The sequence below is a fragment of the Cornus florida genome, unplaced genomic scaffold (genome assembly GCF_030987335.1).
Source record: "Cornus florida cultivar Cherokee Brave unplaced genomic scaffold, ASM3098733v1 CherokeeBrave_3.0.0_Hap2_Chr01, whole genome shotgun sequence".
Taxonomy (NCBI): domain Eukaryota; kingdom Viridiplantae; phylum Streptophyta; class Magnoliopsida; order Cornales; family Cornaceae; genus Cornus; species Cornus florida.
Window position 1 is genome coordinate 18,777,939 of NW_026775571.1, and position 21,101 is coordinate 18,799,039.

Consider the following 21,101-nt stretch of genomic DNA (forward strand, 5'->3'; position numbering starts at 1 on the left):
ATTTAAATAAAAAAATTGTTCCAATAGAACAATTAGTGCGACTATATATACTTCACTGGCTTCATATTAAAAGAGCATTATAAAGAAATTACCTGACACACATCCCGAAATGGTAGGATCCTAAGAAAGGAGGGGAAGAAAATCCCCTCCTGTGAACAATAGATCATGTTCCGTGACTTCTGTCCAATTTGGGGTGTTTGCTAAACATCCCAACCTTTTTGTGCAGTGCATCCCAAACTGGACGGACCAGGAACTACTATTCCAGTGGTCAACAACAACAACATTGGTATAGGATACCAGTAGAACACAAGAACCCAGTGTCTAACTCGTGTGAAAGAAAGAGAGACAGACAGACAGACAGAGACAGAGAGAAGAAGTGATGGTGGATTACAGTTGCTGAAGACCTACAAAACTAGGGTCCCTGAGTGGCAAGTCTAACTCCACCTTGAACCAACAGTACCCACTAACACAACAAATGCATGAACAGAGAGGGATAAGTGCTAAACTAAAGGTTTAGGGAGAAGCTCTAGAATAAAGAGAGTTCAAGATAAGTAGGACTAAAATTGAATACATTGACCTAATTTAGTAGAACTATAAATACAAGTAAGGATGTAGTAAAATTATAGGGTCAAGAAGTACCAAAAGGCGAAGACTTTCATTACCTAGGTTCGATTATGCACAAAGATGCAGGAAGATAGTGTTAAGAGAGTTCACTAAAAGTACTTGTTTCAACTATATAGAAGTTGGATAGCATTAACAATAGATTCACTAAAAGAAACTGGGAAAAGTACTTGTTTCTGGTGTAGGGGTTCTTTTTGAATAATACTATAAACAAGTATGAAATGGTGATATAAAAGATACAAATGTGAAGGAAACGGAGAAGATGCTTGGTGAAGGAGGAGAAGAAGACCAGTCTTCAAGATTAAGAAGGAGGTAGGGCAAATATACAGTACTTATGACAACTCTTTTCTGGTGTGGTATTCCTTCATGTGATAGTGTTATTTATAGGTCTAGATTATGCTAGTTATTAACTAGCAGCCCCTCGCGTGTTTGGCCCCTAACCATGATCACATGGATAGTCCTGATAAGCTAGGAGCCTAAGAGGTCCAATCCTTTCATCAAGCCATGCATTATGCTGTGTTTTCCCCCATTTAGGACATTAAATGCTTTTTGTTCTTGCTTGGTCGTCGGTTGGCCAGCCTGTCATAGCATTAAATATGATTTTAAGGTTTGCTGTCATAATGTATATATTTCCATCATCTCGTTGACCGAGCCTCACTGGGAGCAGAGGTGCTTCTTTACTTCTCATCCACCAATCCAAGTTCCTTCTAAGTTTCCCAAAGTGAAGTCCTCTGTAGCTGCGAAGGCCTACCTTCGTTTCGTGCTATGTTTGGACTTGCGTAGCAATTTGCTGACGAGCTCTTTGGGGCTTTAACGTCTCGAGGTACTGCGAGGCTCGGAGGAGCCTGTAGGCTGAGCTTCTTGATCCTAGCAACTTGGTATATTGCTAAGGTTTGGGATGCTCGAGGCTTGAGCCCTCAAGGCTTATTGAACTGGTGCAATGCCAAGGTTTGAGTCGCTCGAGGATTGGTTCCTCGAGGCTTATTGACCTGGTGCGCTGCCAGGGTTTGAGTCGCTCGAGGGTTGATCCCTCGAGGCTTGTTGACCCAATGCGCTGCCAGGGTTTGAGGTGCTCGAGGGTTAAGTCTTCGAGGCTGGGTGGCCTGATGCTATGCCAGAGCTTGAGGTGCTCGAAGGTTAAGTCTTCGAGGCTTGGAGGCATGATGTGATGTCAAGGCTTATGTTACTTGAGGGCTAAGCTCTCAAGGCTTAATAGCCTGATGTGATGGCAAGGCTTGTGGGGCCCGAGGGCGAAGTTCTCGAGGCTTGATGGTCTGATGAGATGCCAGGGCTTGCAGTGCTCAAAAGATTGAGCCTTCAAGACTTATGCTATGTTTGGTTGGAGGGATGGATTGAGGAGGGATGGATGAGGCTTTTCGTGTTTGGTTGGAGGGAAGGGAAGAGAGGGAGGAAGCAAGGAGGGATGCTTCATCCCTCCTTTCTTCATGTTTTTCTATCCGCCCAATTTTGGAGGGAAGGGATGAGAGAGAAAATGAATAACTACCAACAATATGCAATTTTCAATTTTAACCTTTACAAAAAAATTCAAATGAATATCTCCTTTTTATTATTTTATACAGTGAGGATATTTTCGTAAAAAAATATTAAAAAATCTATTTCCCTTCCTTCCAACCAAACAAAAAAAAGTTATCACCCCATCCATCCTTTCTACTACCCATTCCATTCAACCAAACAAAAAATGGAGAAGACACCTTCCGTTCCCTAGGGATTCCTCATCCATCCATCCCTCTATCTCTTCCATCCATTTTTCCATCCCTCCAACCAAACGAAGCATTAGTGTAATTTTGACTTTTGAACTTGCCACGGAATCTTGGCTACAAGGTTATGTTGACTTGTCAACATGCCATGTCAACAATTGGTAACTGACACCCACATTTAATCCCCCTGCGCACGTGATGATTCGAAGATTATCGTTGCGCGTGCAAGCCCTAAGTGGTTGCAGTCCCATTGATTCAAGGAGACTGAAGGGACGCGAAACTGAAAGGACGCACACGGTAATTAATGCGCCGCTCCAATGTCGCCTCATATGCAGATGTTCCTGAGGTAAGATTTGTTTAAAAGGAGGGGTTTGTGATTTGGAAACATTACCATTGCATACTCTTTGAAAAAAAAAACTCAGGCAGATTGGGAAGAGAGATTTTAACTTCGTTGAGTTGCTTTTGCCGCCATTGTTGCCGGCTAAGTAAGAAGGAAAGAACACAGAGAGAGCTTTTAATCTTATCGTTGCCACAGCATCCTTCAAGACATCATGGTGAAGAAGGAGGAGTTAAGCAAGAAGGATCAACTACCACCACAAGTGCCCGTGGTCTCGGAATGGCGACGCCGCGACGGGCGCCATTCTTTGGGAAACGTGATATGTTTTGGCACCGAGTAGAGAGGGGTGGTGTTGCAGGTGAACCACTGGAATTCTCAGAGTTAATGGAGGAGTAGGTGGATATTGCCTTTGCCTCGCGTATACTATCAGATACCATTTTGAGGTTCTACGTATAGCAAGGGAAGTATCCATGCTCCTATATAGACTTGGTGAATCACCAATCCTAGGCTTGGCTAGGAAGAGTGGACAGATGCGATTCTTGCAAACGAGGGATATAAGGGTATTTTGACCTCACAGGACTTCTGGCCTCGATTAATTTGTTTCGTCGCTTGAGCATCCCTCGCGATTTTGCTGGGGTGTGGGAGATGGCCTCGCGATGGAGTTCGAGTTCGCATACCTCTATTACAACGTAGGGGAAGTTTACTCCCACGATTTAAAACGTATCTCAATTGTTGGGTTTGCCCTTTCAAGGTACAGAAAACTCTGGGTCATGGTCATTTAGCGTAGAGGAGGAAGTGCTGAACCGAGATCTAACAACGGCGATAGATAAGATCAAAAGTGTTGGTACACTTTGGGGCAACAAGGAGATCAGGCGTGCAGATCAAGGAAAGGGGGCTCGTAAGTGTACCTTTGGGTCCTGGGTGCAATACTACTTTAGGGACTATCCTATGTCCAAGGAGGACTTATCTGATGAGGGAAGAAAGGGCATCACTAGACCTTGGGTGGATCATCATACGAACCTCACAGCCTATTTGTTGAGCTGGCTGTCAAGGTATGTGCTAGAAGGCACCCAAGAATATGCTACTCTACCTCGCCATCTGGATCTCGCTATGAAATTGGCGAGCGGAGTTAAAGTGGCGCTCGCGCCTTTATTTTTGGGAACCCTGTACCATCGCTTGGATGTGGTGGTAGAAGACGTTGCACGCTCTGTGGGGCGCTATGTGCAAGGATCGTATGTCTCCACTTTGTTTTTACAGATGTTTCTGTATGAAAGATTTAAGGCTAATGCCCCCATCGCCTGTAGACTTAGCCTTTGATGGCATGGGCGCGCTCCTCAAGGGCGTCTCAGCTATGCGATTGACCAAAGCTTCCAGTTTATTGCGCGACCCTATGCTGCTAATTTACCAGGCGCATTGACTATGGCAATGTACTTTGATAATGATGAGCATATTCCTGTTGGTGCCTTTCGACTAAATGCCAGCGAGGTGCTAATTTTTCTGTTGTGTACTACTCCTGGGTACTTGCAAGCATCCTGGGAGGGTAGGAAAATATTGAAGACTTACAATCCTCGCAGGGTGCCCTTTCAGTTTGGGTATGATAGAGGGGTACCCTCCCAATACGTCTTCGCAAGAGGCAAGGTATCCTACAAGGGGAGCTTTATGAGATTTTTGACAACGCACACGAGATTCCTAACAGAAGGGGTTGGTGCCTTGTTTTTGCCAGGGAGACAAAGGGTCCCTATGTGCACAGAATCAGCGCGAACGTTCTGGACTATTGAGCTTACAAGTTGGAAGGATTTTTGTACAAGTCCTGCAGAGCGAGTGAAGGCCCATGTAATATATGCTGGGGATTATTCATTAAGGCCTCCCATTGACTTTGAGAGGGGGGAATATTGTATCTTCGTGCCTCTGGCTGACCCAAGTGTGCGAGGGGAGGCGTCGCAAGGGGAGGCCTCGCAACCGTCGTAGGCAGGTGTTGTGCCAACATCTAAAGTAGCTCCAGTGGTTACTTCTGTGAGGCGCAAGAAAAAGGGCGAAGTCTCGTGCGAGGGCTGGGCCTCCTCCTAAACGAGCAGCTGTGGCTACTGCAATTCCAGCGACGGCTATTGTAAGTGGGGTAACTACAAGGCCTCGAGGTCCAGATGTGTCTCACCCGAGGGCACAACCTCGCCTATCAATTCTTGTAGATGAAGATGAGACTGATAGTGTAGATACTGACACTTCAATTGATGATCCTAAGATACAGCCCCTCACTGGGGAGCATGGGTCGATGGCAGCTGCTTTTGGGCCAAGTGCAGCACCGAAAGAGGGGGGGGGGGGGGGGGGGGGGGCGTGTTTCGGAGCGTGCGCGAAGCTGGTCTCGACACCACAGTTCTAGATGTGAGCTCTGGCGAGGTGCCCTCCTCTGACAAAGATTTTCCTAACTTACCCCTTTTGACTTTACGAGAGCCTTAGGGGAGAATATTGTAAATTCTTGTATTCAAGAAAATGCCCCCTCGCGATCAGCAGAGGCGAGAGAAGAAATGTTGAATTCCCTGAATGTATCGCCTTTGATTGTTATAGAAGACATGCCTGCGCGTGATACGGCACAAGGGACAGCAGGAGAATCGTCTTAAAGTGTTGCAAACACAAGACAGCTCAAGGTTGAAATGCCTATAATGCGATATGCACCACCAGTAATAGTGCTAGGAATGTTTCCTCGTCATTCTAGCGTTGTGATCACAGAACTGCCTGGCGAGGATATTAATGCCGGTGAAGAGTCAGAGCTTGTGAGGGAGGAAAGGAGTGATGCTCGAGATGAGGTTAAGCCGAGGAGTGATAATGAGGAATCGACGGTACTACCCTGCAAGACTTCAGAGCCTTTGACTGAGAAAACTGCTGAGGTGCTGGAGAAAGAGAAATCTATGGAGGTGTCCTCGCAAGAGGTGCCAGGCGATGGCGAGGATACAAAGATAGAGCAGACCTCATTATTATTTTTTTTTTTTTTTTTTCTTTCTTGATAAGTAAAAAGTATATTAGAAAAGCATTCAAAAGGGGAATGCGTCCCTAATACAAGAAGAAAAAAGACATAAGGACCAATAGCATCCAAAAGATCAAAGATATCATCAATCGAGGAGCATGCGCTTCTTCTTACATAACAGAACAAGAAACGAAGAATATAAATTTTTAGATTTGCTAAGGATGATTCCTTTTCTTCAAAGTTTTTGTTATTCCTCTCGCCCTACACACCACCAAACACAATGTGGGGAGCAGACCTCATTAATGCAAGATCTTTTCAACTCTAAGGAATCTCAAGAACTGGAACAAGATCCCCCCATGTGAGAGGGGAGTGAAGAGAGAGAAAGAAGGCAATCCTCGCCCTTGGTTGAAGTGCGAGGTCCGTTGGATTCACTCGAGGCGCAGCATAATGCCTTCATGGGAGGGGTGACCGAGGATCAAATAAGGCAGGTCCCGCCCTTAGTTGTGGTGCAAGACTCCTCGTCCTCGCAACTGCAGGACAGTATTGCAGTGGATCAAAATGTTCTTATGGCAGGGGTAACTACAGCAACGGGTACTGAAGCTCGTGTGGGGAATGAGTTGCAACGAGGTGTGGTCAACTCAGAGGTAGAATGGATGGGCATATTGATACCTCGTGCCTTCGTGGGCCTGCTAGAGACAGCCTTAGCTCAACACCCCGAGGTGCCCCAATTCCTGTCTGCGCGCCATGCATATGTTCAACGAACAGGGTACCTTTGCCTTGGCAGAATTTTGGAAATATATTTGGAGATTGGGCAGGGCTCGACCGACGAGCAAATCCTAGGGGAGGCAGCGCTTTTATTGGAGTATGTGTTAATGCTCGAGATTCATGTTTTGTGGGTGAAGAGGAGGCTGCTGGCACCGCGTATTCAGGCGGTGTAGGCGCGAGTGGTGCAGCTGCAAGAAGAGTTGGCACGAGAGCAAGAAGGACTTGAAGTGATGGTGGAAGATTCTCATGAGCTCGAGGATGATTATTCGCTACAGTCATCTTATGTAGGCTAGATCTTTTGTTTTGATGTATTTTGCCTTTTTGTTTTTTTTCAAAGTGTAATGGTCTATACTTGTAACAAAATTGCTGAATGAGAAAGTGTGCATTTAGTCATTGTATGCATGTTGTGCCAAAAAGATTACTTCTTTATTTGTCAAACACTTGCAGCAAGGACAAACACTTAACAAAAGTAATGCTTTAGCCAAACATCGTTAATGGGGCTAGGATCAGAACCCTCGAAAGTGCAATAGCCACTAGCGCTGGCTGTCTTAACGATGTAAGGGCCTTCCCAATTGAGTGTGAACTTTGGGGCTGAAAGGCCTCACATGATGCGTGCGCCTGGCCTGAATTGGTGAGGTTGGACATGCTTGTTGTATGCTCAAGCTATGTTGCGCTGGTATTGCTGGAGGTGTTGAAGAGCTGATTCGCGCCTCTCCTCAAGGGCTTCCAACCCGCTATCGCAAGGCATGCGAACTCCACTTCGCGAGGCAAGATTGGTTAATTTGCACGTAATTGATTTATATCTATATGTATATGTAACTGCAAATCCCAAATTTGATTTGGTCGGATTTAGAAGTGGGTCTACTGTCGTCGAAGGTGGCGCCGGTGATGGCGGGGAATAGATACCCTCTGGACGACAATGGGAGCTCAGTGATGGAGACAATGGTGGTGTTGGTAGTGGTTTTGGGGATGGAGATGGTGGCGGTGGTTCATTCGCCAAGAGGTGTATGGCGACGACTTTATTGTAGGCGATGGTGGTGGTTTTGGTGGTAGGTTTGATGGAGGGGCAATGGTCGCTTGTTTGGGTTACAGTTTGAGGGAGGAAAGAGAAGAGAGTGACGAGAGAGAAAAATTGGGTTTCTCATATGGGTTGTTCCCGGTAACCCATTTACACCTATTTGATCTAAGGGTATTTAAGTCAAAAAAAAAAAAGGTTGCTTTGTTTAAATTGATAATTTAATGTGTCAAAGGGTAATAAAGTCAATTCACCATTGTCGGGGTGTCTTTTATCAAACCTTAGGGAGTGCCATTGTCCAAAAATAGGGCAACTTGTATATGTTTGTCCTTGTACCAAACCTCAGTGAGTGTCATTGTACTTTACCCTTTATTTTATTTTATTTTATTAAGGGTCAATTGGTCTTTTGCCTTTTCCGGTGGGCTGATGGGGTAAATTGCAACAAAATCATAGTTCCAAGGGGTTTTTTGTAGTTTAGGGAGGTTTCTTGCAAAATCCCAATAGTTCAGGGGTTTTTTTTTGCATTTTACGCGTAATTAAATTAGGTACCAGTGTGAATACCCAAATTCATGTAACAAAGGTAATAATTAAAATTAATTACATAAAATCCCCCCAAAGTCCATCCACTAAATTTTTAGGAGATAACCTCCAATTGCGCCAGGAAGATACATAGCTCAAGCCTGAAATACCAAAATTTTGCAAAACACGTGATGGAGATCATGAACCATCCTGAAATACCAAAATTTTGCAAAACACCTGATGGAGATCATGTTATGATCTGCATGCATGAGCCTCACATTATTTTGACCTTTAGTTTTGGAGAAGAACAAAGATAGATAGAATTAGGGGTTTGAGGTAATTAGGGTTAACTTTTATTTGTTGTATTCTTTTGGTAATGTTTTAATCTTAAGGATATTTTAGTACTTTATTATTTTAGGGTTTCTGAGGTTTGTCTATGCTTTCGCTTAAATAAAAGCTACTCCCTCCGGCCCAAATCATAAGTCCACATTTCTTTTTTGGAATGTCCCAAGGACCTACCACATTTGGAAATTTAACTTTTTAACTTTCCAAGTTGCCCTTTGCTTTGAATACTTTTTCCAACTTGATAATATATATATCTATATATATATATATAAACCTTAAAGGGTAACTTGGTGAATTTATAAGGGGATAATATAATAAATGCATGTCCGCTTAAAAAGTTAGAAACCCGATAATGGACTTATAATATGGGATAGAGGGAGTATTGCGTAATCAAACAATTCAGTTTTTGGATCATTGGAAAATTATCGTGATTTCAGAATTCTCTCTTATGTTCTCCTCCATCCAATCTTCTTACTCTTCTCAACCCTTCAATCTATCCAGCCTATTATTTCAACTTCTCTTCTCACCTCTTTCATCTTTCTCCTCGACACCTTCTTCTAGCCTCGTCTCATCATTCTCATCCCCTTCTTTCTGTATGATTTTAAAAGCACTCTTTTATAGTTCACTAATGAAAAGTTCTTGATGTAATTAAGGTTAATTTGCACGTAATTGCCTCCGTTCTTTTCGTCGGAGTCGAGTCATCGCCACAGAATTGCTACTACGCAGATCACTAACTGGCTCATGGCAACCTAAATCACAGTCGAAGACCGTCATTAAGACCAGTCACCAGAGTATACTTCTCATCTCGTATTTGCAGGGGGGAAAAAAAAATTTAAAAAAAAAATTAGTGTTTTGTTATGCAGCAGAGTATCAATTAAGATTCTTAAGATTAGTGTTGATTAGTTCCCAAGCAGTGTCTGGTCTGAAGATGAACATAGGAAAGAGAGATTGTTCTGGTGGAGTAGGTTGAGAATGTATTTGCATTAGCTGAGATTTGGGATGCGCTGTTGGAGATTTCCTGGTGAAATATTTGGGTCTTCCTTTGGGAATCTCATAGAGGGTTTCTTCTGGGCAGGATCCAATGGTGGAGAAGTTTGAGAAAGGGCTTGTTGTAAATTGTATGGAAGAAACTATCTCACAAAGGGGGCCACCTTACTCTCATTAAAAGCACCCACTCAGATCTTCCCACGTACACATATTATATATCCTTCTTAAAGATTCCCTCATATCTGGTGAAAAGGATTGAGAAGCTGCAAAAGAACTCTTTGCGAGGGGAATAGCGAACAAATTTAAAAAACACTTGATGAGTATGGACAAGGTGCGTCAACCTAATCGGAAGGGAGGCTTAAGAGTTCGAAAACTAAATTTTTTTAATCAAGCCTTATCGGGGAAGTGGTTGTGGAGATGAGTTGGAGTCTTGGAGAGAGAAAAAAAAATGTGGAAGAGGATCATTGAGTGTGAGGTTGGAGAGGGTCGAAAGGGTAGATGTCTAGGGAGATGTATGTCTTAGCAAAAGTGGGCCTTCAGAAAATTGTCATGAAGAGTTGGAATAAGTTATTTAAACACATTAGATCCAAGGAGGGGGCAAGGGGAAAGATTGTGTGTACATCAAGTTTAAAATACTGTCTTAAATGTCCGGGAACTTGATGCCCGAAACGGAGGAAGGTGGTGAAATTGGCATTGTGGAAGCGAGGTGCCCAAATGGTGTGCTTGCAGGAATCTGAATCGGCCAACCTTTCGAGAAAAAGAAAAAAAAAAAAAAAGGGAATCTAAATTGGCCTCTACCATAGAGAGGATTTTGAGGAGTATTTGGGGAACTCTATAAGTTGATTGGGAGGCCCTTGATGCTAGAGGTAAGCAAGTAGGTATTTTGGTCTTGTAGAATAGGAGATGGGTGTCGAAGGTGGATGTAGTGAAGGGGAGATATTCCATATCTTGTCTTTTTGTCACAGAGGAGGACGGATTCTCTTAGGTTTTCTCTAGGGCCTATGGTTTAGTGAAGGATTCAGAGGGGGGTGGTTTGTGGGAGTATCTTGTCTCTGATGCATATAAATCTCCTCTTCCAACTCACCATGCAAGAAAGCAGTCTTGACATCAAGCTGCTTAAGCTCCAAGTCATACAAAGCAACCATAGCAAATAACACCTGATCGAGCTATATTTCACCACAGAAGAGAAAACCTGATTGAAGTCCACCCCTTCATTCTGTGTATAGCACTTCGCCACCAAGCATGCCTTGAACCTCGGATCTTCAACTCCTGGATTTCCTTCCTTCCATCTTGAAGACCCATTTACAGCCCACAATCTTCTGGCCCTTCTTATGAAAAGACTCCATCTCCTCACTCATGGCAATAGACCACTGTGCTGACCCTCCGCCTGTGATGGCCTCATGATAAGTATGCAGTACCTGCTCATCAATATCCTCTACCACACTAATTGCATAAGCAACCGAATCAACATGTGAATACCCATACTTGCCACATTATACTACTCCAACTGTGCATCTCCCTTAGTTCGAAACTGCACATGCTCATTAGTTGACCAATGAGAAATATCCTCTTACTAAACCTCTACATGCTCCACCTGACACCCTAGGCTCTCTCTGAATCAACTACCTCCTTTTTCGGAGTAAGCATCGCAGACTCATGAAAGGTCACATCCCTACTAACAAGTATCTTCTTTCCTGAAGCCTCTAGGCACCATAATCTGTATCCCTTGACCCTACGCTGATAACCAAGAAATATGCACTTCTTAGCCATCAGTTAGCTTCCCTTCATTCACATGATCATACGCAGGGTACCCAAATATTCTCATATTGTAATAACTAGCAAGAGAACCAGACCATACCTCCTCCAGAATCTTACAGTCAAAAGCAGTCGACGGAGACCGGTTCACCAAGTAACTAGTTGTAGAAACAGCTTCATCCCAAATTAACTAGTTGTAGAAACAGCTTCAACCCAAAACGCTCTGCCTAACCTTACATTAGACAGTATACACTGTGCCCTCTCCAACAGCGTTCTAATCATCCATTCTGCAACTCCATTATGCTGTGGAGTTTTCCTCATTGTGTGGTGTCTCACAATCACGTGAGTCTTGTAGACTCATTAAATTATCCATCACAAAATTCCAAGCCATTGTCTATCCTCAAGCATTTAACCTGTTTTCCAGTCTGCTTCTTAATCAAGATCTTCCACTATTTGAACATGACAAAAGCCTCATTCTTGTGCTTCATAATATAAATCCAAACTTTCCGAGAAAAGTCAGCAATCATGTCATCATATATCTACCACCATGTGAAGTAACCTTAGAGGGACCCCCCAAAAGCAAGAAGAAAGACGAAGGAAAAGAGAAAAGGGTTTTGATGCTGTGAAAAGAGATTATGAGTGAGGACTGGTATTTATAGCCATCAATGGTACGGTTGAGAAGCGATCGTCTTCAAGGCTAAGCATAGAAAGGAGAATCAATTTTCTATGAATCCTATACTTGAGTTATATCAATTTCTTCCAGCTTGTATAAACACCGCCTTTTTCATTGAAATGCCTATTTCACTAATAAAAGAGAGACGAAAAGTAGTAGACATCAAGAAATATAGTAAATTTGGCCTAAACTTATTTGTTAGCAGAGTTTATGTACGTATAAATAGGGAAGTTGCAAGCACAGTTGCATCCAGTTTGAGAAGTAGTAGTCATGCAATAAGGGGTGGTAAGGAGGGGTCTGATTCACTTAGCTTTTCTCAACTCTGTTCCAGACCTATGTTTGCAAACAGATTCCGAACAGTATAGATCTCCTTTCTTTGTTAGATAAGGGAACAACCAGGCAGTCCAAGGTAAATTAACAGGGAAAGTACCCAAGTGAAAACCAGTAGCTCTTCCAATGCATCTTTTCCTTCGGTTGTGTGAATTCCTAAATTGAACTTCACTCTCCACTGCTTCCTGAAGACGCAATGCTCATAGAAATCCATCTTTTGACCACCAAGCAGAACCTGCTTACTCGGAACATTCATCCCCTCACTCATATGCCCAAGCCACATATGCCACAATCTGGTAGTATCTGAATCTGGATTAGAGGACGATACAGCAACTGAACTCGTGACTGTGCTACCCTGCTGAGCGTATAAACAATGCTTCTTCAATCCCTTCACCACCACATGAGCACCCTTTGAAACCACAATGACTCCACCTCCAGCCTTGTAAATGCAGATAGAATCTAGGGAAATCAAATTCTTCCTCAGTTCTGGTATACGATGTCATCTCACTATCCCGTCATACATCTTGATTTGAACTGTACAATACCTACAATCTTGCAGGAAGCATCATTGCCCATCAGAACTTCCACTCCATTAATGGACTGATAAGAGGTAAACCAGTCCCTGTTTTGGACAAGCATGAAACGAGCAACCCAAATCAAGAATCCACGCATCGCAAGAGCTGTTGAATGAAATCGTGAGAACATTACCACCATCAGAATCATTACCCTCCAAAACAGCCACACTATCAACTTCAGCGGATTTTCCCTTTCCCTTCTTACGCTGCGGACAGTCTTTCTTTAAGTGCCCTTCCTTGTGACAAATGTAGCATCTCAGCACCTTCCTTGTGACAAATGTAGCATCTCAGCACCTTCTTTCTATTCTTATACTTGGAACGATTTCTGCTACCAAACCCTTCCTTCTAATTCGAGATCCCTCTAACAACCAACCCCTTTGCCGAACTTTCTATATTGCCCTCAAACGTCCTCCTCTACAACTCTTTGGAATTCAGAGTTGTCTTCACGTCCTCCATGGACAAAGCAGTTTTGTCATAAATCATCGTATCGACAAAATTCTCATACGAGGGTGGTAGAGAACACAACAGAATAATAGTCTCATCCTCATCTTCTATCTTGACATCAATATCATTCAAGTCCATAATGATACTGTTTACCTCGTCAAGATGATCTTTCATAAACAAACCTTGTGCATCTGAAGAGTGAACAACCACTTCTTTAGATACAAGCAATTCGCAAGAGATTCCGTCATATACAGAGATTGCAACTTGGTCCATAACCCATCTAGTGTAGTCTCTCCAGCAACTTCTCACAAAACCTCGTTACCCAAGCACAACAAAATTATACTGTGTGCTTTCTCCATAACCTCATCTTTGTCCTTAATCTTTTCTGGCAGTGCATCCTTCCCCTTTGGCGCTTTGGATAACCCATGTTGAACCGATAGAGCCTACATCTAAACCTGCGACAGGTTGAAATCATTTCTGCCGTTAAACTTCTCGATTTCTAGAAACTTGGCCGTCATCCCTGCTTCAGACCGAAATATCTGATATCAATTTGTAATAACAAACATAGGGAACCCAAGAAACACGACAAAAAATAAACACGCCACACAAAAAAGCACACAAAGATTTAGCGTGGTTCGGCAAAGCCTACATCCACAATGAAGATCCGGCATCTGGAGATTACATGTTTTAGCCCCGAAACCCTAGCTCTCGCTCTCACTCTCTATTTTGCAATTTTCAATGTCTCTCATTAATCCCACTCCAAACCCTAAGCACATTTATATATCGGGAACAAGAGAGTGCTAAATATGGTCCATGACCCACAAGAGAAAAACCGGGCCCACACAAAGCTCATTCAATGGGTCATCGGGTTGTAAACAGATCGCAACACAACCAGGCACTAAATTCGGGCCACAACATCACACGTTACTATTAGACTACAAAGGGGTGAGGAAGAGGAAGACCCCATTCCAATTTGAAACCATGTGGAACCATGCAAAAGGGTTCAAGGACATGGTTAGGATTTGGTAGGATGGTTACAACGTATAGGGGAACATGAATTATGTTCTTGCATCCAAGTTCCGATTACTGAAGGCAGATTTGCAGAAGTAGAATAAGGAGGTGTTCGGAAACAAGGAATAGAGGAAGAGTATATTGTTTATGGAAATGTCAGTGTTTGATCAGAAGGAAGGGGGTGAGGGGAGAGAAATGGAGAATAATTTAAAAGGGAAATTGACGAGATAGCTATGCCATAGGAGATCTCGTGGCATCAAAAGTCCAAAGCATTGTGGCTTAAGGAAGGCGACAAAAATACAAGATTCTTTCATAGGTTCACCAACGCACATCGAAGGAGCAACCATATCAAGAAAATACATATCCACGATGATTTGTTGAGTGGAGAGGAGGATGTCGATAGAAGAGTGATCTCCTTTCACCAAAATCTCTATACAAAGAGCTCCAATTGGTGGCCTTTGCTGGATGGTTTGGAGTAGAAAAGGATAGAGGAGAGCAAAATTGTTCCGATGGGGAAGGTTGGTGAGATAGATACCTTGGCCAACTTTCTAGAATGTTGTGTAGGTTCATTCCCGACGATGTATAGGGGATGATGTTGGGAGCGTCGTCGAGACAGATGGCTACTTGGGATCCGATTTGTGGAGCTTCCTGATAAAAGACTTGAAGGATGGAAGAAACAATAGTTATCAAAATGAGACTTATTACTCTTATGAAGAATACCCTTTCAAATATTCCAACCTACTTTTTGTCTTTATTTCAGATTCTAGCCATTGTTGCAAGGAGGATTTAGAAGCTTCAAAAGAATTTACTCTAGGGCAGTTTGGGGATGAGTTTATCGCTAAGTGAGTTGGGAGAAGGTCTACAGTTCGATACAGGTGGGGATGGCAAAATACCCCGCGGTGTCTAGTACCCGCCCCACCCCGCCCCGTTTAAACCGGTTATGGGGGTGGTTAAATGGTTTTGGGGAGGGGATGGGGTTAGGATTGAAAACCCGTATAAATATGGAGCGGGGATGGGGAATGGTCACCCCACCTTGCCCCGTTTATAGTTATAAATTACAATTTTGTCCTTATACTTTATTTTATATTCAATAATATTAGACATGTATTAAGCAAATCTTAGTTTATTCTATTCCAATCACTAAATATTCTTTTGTATTATTCTTATTTAAGAAATTTTATATATTATTTTGATGTTCCAATAATAATTTTAGTCTTAAATTTCAATTGAGAAGTTGAATCTTGTTTTTATCCGCATAAGAGAGAAAGAACTATTATTATCATAGAAAATTTGTTTTATTATTTACTTTCATTAGATTCGTATTACAATTACGAAAATACTCTACAAAACCCGCCCCTGCCCACCCCGTTTAACGGTTTTGGGGCGGATATGCCAGTATGGGGGTAGCTATTCTAAACGAGGATGGCGTTCCCCGCCCCAACCCACCCTATTGTCATCCCTAGATACAAGTAAGGGTTTAGGGGCTTGAAGGTTAGTCTTATTCAACCGAGCATTGCTTGGAAAATGGTTGTGTAAGTTCAAGGTGGAGAGAGATAGACTTTGGGGGAAAATTATTTAGAGGAAATATGGGGAAGATTAGGGAAGTTTGAGTTCTTCGAAGGTGAGTGGTCCAGCTAGTGTAAGGATTTAGAAATTCATTCGGAAGAGGTGAAATGATTTTTCAAAACAAATCAAGTTCAAGGTGAGGTCCGCGAGGCACATCCATCTATGGACAGATGTTTGGTGTGGAGACAAACCAGTGTTCTCCAGTTATTATATTATATTGCGGTCGACAAGCAAATCTCAATTACCGATTGTCATCATCTCTTGGGATTTTATAAATTTTGAGAGATTAGGGCCCTATTTGACCCTTGTGTAGTGATTTTGTGGGATATGGTCCCCGTTTCGGCACTCTTTAATGATACTTGCTTTAAGAGGCACTTACAGGATTGGGAGATGAACAACATTACCAGATTTTTGGCATTGCTTTATGTTATGTCAAACGCAACGAACCAAGATAAAATCAAGAATCACGACAGAAAAGTAAACACACCACACAAAGAACACAAAGATTTATACGTAGTTCGGCAACAACCTATGTTTACAGTTAAGATCCAGCGAAAGTCTTCACAATGTGTAAAATCAGAGATTACAAGTTTTCAACCCCACTCTGTTTCTATATGAATTTCAGTCTCTCTCTTACACCACTCCAAAACCTGAGCGCCCTTATATATTGGCCTATTAGAGTCCACGTCCCATGAGCAAAAACAGATCAAAAAATTTTCACACAAAGCTCATCCAACGGGTCGTCGGGTCACAATGCGACCCGCCACCAAATTCGAGCCACAACATCACACTTTATGATAAGTAAGTGGGTTGGGTTGGGGGGGTGGTGTTACTCCCTCCAAGGTTGCTTTCTTCGATTAGACGATGGCTCTTGAGAGAATCCTGACTATCGATAGCTTAAGGAAGAGACGCCACATATTGGTTAATGGATATTGCACGTGCAAGAAGACTGAGGAGACAGTTGGTCATCTTCTCTCGCAGTGCCAAATGGTTAGAGAAGTGTGGGACATGTTCCTAGCTCTTTTGGGCATCTTCTAGGTCTCATTGAGTTCCACGTTAAGCATGCTAGAGGCTTTAGAGAGGTTGTATAGTTGGTTCGCAAGCTAAAGCTCAAGAGGCTTCGAAGGCTACTCCCTTATGCTTGTGGTGGGGCATGTGGAGGGAGTGAAATAAGAGGCTTTTTGAGGGGGAGGAAACTCCTATAGCAGCTGTGAAATATTCTATTTTCTGCTCTTTAGTTTTCTGGATCAAAGAATGGAATTGTAAATCAATGGGGGAGATAGTTAAGCTTGTAGATAGTTTGAAAATATAGAATCTTTGGTTGGTGGTTGGATATAGGGCCTTTTGTATTTCTCTGGTCGCGCCCCCCTTTTGAGGGTTTCTAATGAAATCTTACTTAATTTAACCCCCCAAAAAAAAGTGTAAAGAGGGAGACGTATCAGATTTTAAACCAATGCTTGGTGTGATGATAGACCTCATGCTTGTATATCCAAAAGACTATTTGGAATTGCGGTTGATAACATGGCATAGTGGCTAACTGTATCGTCTTGATAACGGCATAGCAAAATGGGATATGCAGTTTGGTAGACCTATTCAGAATTGGAAATTAGAAGAGGTCTTTTATATATGATTTATCAACGGCCAATGGATACGGAGGGCAATGATGAATGGTGCTGGATGGAAGAAGGGCATGGAGGGTTTGCGGTTAGATCATTCTATCAGGCACTTCAGAGGATCAGGAGGTTGCATTTCGCTGGAAAGCAGTGCAGAGAACTAAAGCCCCACTCAAGATGACCTTTTTCTGGAAGGACAGTGGTGTTGGGTCTTGACCTGGACAACTTGAAGAAGTGGCGCCAGATTGTGGTTAATTGGTCGTGTATGTACTAAGGTAAGAGAAGTCAATGAAACATCTTTTATTGCATTGTCCAGTAGCGAGAGACGTTTGGGCCATATTTTTTTCAGCATTTGGGATGCAGTGGGTGCCACCAGCATCTAATTTGGAAGCTCTCAAATATTAGAGGGGATGTACAGTGACGAGTCAAGGTCGAAATGCTTGGAGGACCAGTCTGTTATGTATTTGGTGGGACTTGTGGAGAGAGAGATAGGAGATCCTTTGATGGTGTCGAAGAACCGATCTGGGTGTTAAAGCACTCTATTTTGTGTTCTTTATTTTTTTGGGTTAAAGAGAATTTAAACTTATATGAGGTTTGTATGGATAGCTTGGGGGTTCAGTGCTGCTTTCTTTTCTGCAGTTGTTCCTCAGGTGCGCTCCTTTTTGGGCGCTTTTTTTAATGAAATATCACTTATTAAAAGAGAAAAATAAATAAATAAATAAATAGTATCCAAGCATGAGTTTTCACTCCTAAAACCAAGCAAACCCTTTTATTTGGGAAAAAAAATACCCCCACTGACACAGATGGCATTCAGAGAAGGGGCAAAGAGACTTTTCTGATGAGGGAGACGGAGAGAGAGAGAGAAGAGAAACTTTCCAAGGGAGATGAATTATGGTTTATAATTGTGCAATGGGGAAGAAAAAAGAGAAATATGAGGACGAATAAGAAAACATAGCTATATCACATGAATCACCCGTGGTTGAGCTCCGGTGTAGTCGCCGATGGCAGTAAGTTATTTTTTTTTTTTTTTTCCTTTTCTTTGTTTTTTTTTAACTTTTCTTTTGTAGCTTACCAGGTGCTTCCGTTCTCTTATTTATGGGAAAAGGTTTTTTTTATCATATGTACTGCAATTCACTGTAAGATCACGCAATGATCCCAATGGTTAAAAACCACATGAGCAAAATAACTTTAAGCAATTCAATTCAACTAGGCGTGCCTTCCTGGCGTTTTGCGACTTGCACTCCTCACGCTAAAGCATGCGCCTTAGTGAGGTTGCCTCACCTGTGCTTGCAACAGACAAAAATCATGCACCTCGTTGCTCCTTGTGCCTTTTTGGTGCATAAGTGCGCCTTCAACAACAATAGTATATCCTGTCCATCTTTTCAATCTCTTCTAGTTTCAACATGCGAAAATCATGCGCCTTTTGGCTCTTATGCGCACTTTTAACAACAAAGGTCTATCCAGTCTATCTTTCCAATGTCTCTTCTCAGCCCCTTCGTCTGTCATCTCATCCCTTTCTTCTAGACTTGACTCATCTTCTATCTTCTCTAACCCATTTTTCTTTCTGATTTTACAATTAATTTTTTTTTTAATAAGTTTTCTGATTTTACAATTACTGGCATCAATTGTCTGGTTTCACATCAAGTGATATTAGAGCAAATTGTTCCTACATCAACACCTCCTTCCTTCAACTTACCATTAAGAGATAAACTATTAAAGAATTGATAAATCCCTAAACTATAAGAAATTTGAATATTCCTATTCCAGGGGATCACATGCAAATTTCTTTTAGATGGTTTTGTACAATTAACCTTAATGGCAATTTAGTAATTTTAAGAGATATATAACAGTCACCTAATGACGGGTTGTTGGCCATATTTGTACAGTTTCAATAGTTCAAGGGATTAACTTTATTTCAAGAGGGTAAAGAGAACAAAATTCAGTCCAATGGGGTTTTGTGCAATTAACCATAATAAATAAGTGTGACAGTAAGAATGAAAAAGATAATATCAACCACCTACATGTTACGAGCATAAAAAAATTTGGATGTTTGTTACATGAGGCAAAAGCTATGTTATCAAGGTACAACCAGACTAATATCAATAATCCAAAATGAAAGTTTTCTAATCTAGACCCATAACACAGTCCTCAACAGCACAAGAACTAAGAGTACCAATTTGATATCATTAAGAGATAAAAAGGAGAGAGAAACATTGGTTCTATTCAGAAGGTAATTAAAGTGAATTCTTTAGACAAACAACTTACATTCGAGGGAACCAATAATATCCATTATCAATTCATCACCAAATATTTTCTCAAAGATTTGATGACTATTGAGCAAAACTGCAAGAAATAAGACAAAAAAGTCAATTAGCCCAAAGAAAAATATGCATGCACAGAGAAGCAAATACTGAAGATCAAACAACAAAATATAGTTAAAATTAGAATACCAACCAATCCCTTTGACTATCTTGAATATCATGTGAAGGCCATCAATATTTTCCAAATCTTCACAGATTCTAAACAGGTCCATCAGCCTTTGTAGAAAATTTTGCTGTGCAAACAATCAATTTTGTAGAGAGCTCATATTGATTAATCATATGTTAACAAGGAACATGAATCGGTAGGAAAAATAAACAGAGTCATGAGAGACACAAAAATCTATTAAAAATAAAATAAAATAAAAAATATTCAAAAAAGAAATTGAAAAGATGAAGAAAAAGATAAAAATAAAAAGCCAAATTAAATGCATAAAGATGCTAAATAACCAGAGTTCTCATTTCTAACATAACTTCAAAAACTTCTATAATAAACCAAGACACTGTCTATAACTTATTTTGACGCCCAAAAAAATTTATTTTTTGCAATAAGAACAAAACGCTTCAACTGCAAAATTTGGATACAGTTATTGCACATCAAAATTAATACAAAGCACATCAACATACAAATTAATGAAACTACAGCAGAAGTCAAATCCTCTACAATAACCATTATATTTACCAGTTGTTTTTTATTATGAAGCCTTCTTTGATATTTACACAGTTAGTTTCTTAGAGAGGTATAATGGTTGGTAATAAGTTTGGCAAGAGCATTTCACAAACTGAAATCAACATTTCATGTACAACATGTATTCAACCTTCTGACAACCAGCTAGGCCAACTAATAGGCTCTTCAAAGCTTTTTGACCACTACGGACATCATATATTTGACTCTTGGAATAACAACTTCTATTTATGGAAACTTCTACACTTGAGACTGCATAGTCAGAAAAGTGCCATCAAACCATTTCTAACAATGTATATCGCACATCACTTTTACTAAAATATGTCTGCGGGAAGCTTACATCATGTAATATGAGTTCTGTCAGACGCATCTGATCAGTAATGCCACTGTCCATCACAGTCTGCAAGACCAAAAGCAATCGAATCAATTGATTATAATGTGTACATATAAATATCTATGCATCAATGCATCTAGGGGCAATTGCTTGCTGCAATGATAAAAAAAATTGTGCTGCCACAAATGGTGGATTTGAGTCTAAAAGGAGTCACCTTGTGCAAAATAATGCCAAAACATAAATTGGAAACAAATTTACACCTCCACCCTGTAAGTGAAACTAACACTTTGTCTCCTATAAGGCTATAACTAAATGGAAAATTCCATATTTCAATAATAAAGGAAAGTGCATGTTTCTTGAGCACCCTAGTAATCATAAATGAATTCTGGCATACAAAATTACCTTCCAAGGTGGCCTTTTCCACATGGACAGATACTTTTTGAGCCATCCTTACCATTGGAAAATTAGTAAAGAGGAAAAGTTCTCTGAAATTGCATGTTTAAGAGGAATGAGGAGTAATCATCTCTTACT

General features: G+C 41.4%; 1 protein-coding gene across 5 annotated transcripts in view; it reads right to left on the reverse strand.

The window, feature by feature from the left end:
- Window positions 1–21,101, reverse strand: part of LOC132293356 (uncharacterized) — a 77,207-nt gene that overhangs the window by 29,761 nt on the left and 26,345 nt on the right. For all 5 annotated transcript variants that reach the window (XR_009477827.1, XR_009477828.1, XM_059790815.1 and 2 more), the window contains exons 7-9: window positions 20,577–20,636; window positions 19,688–19,787; window positions 19,499–19,576 (exon numbers count right to left, since the gene is read on the reverse strand). Coding sequence is in view for 3 of the 5 variants with exons in the window: in XM_059790815.1 (XP_059646798.1) it covers window positions 19,499–19,576; window positions 19,688–19,787; window positions 20,577–20,636 (238 nt within the window). In the remaining 2 variants the exon portion in view is untranslated. The remainder of the gene's footprint in view (window positions 1–19,498; window positions 19,577–19,687; window positions 19,788–20,576; window positions 20,637–21,101) is intronic.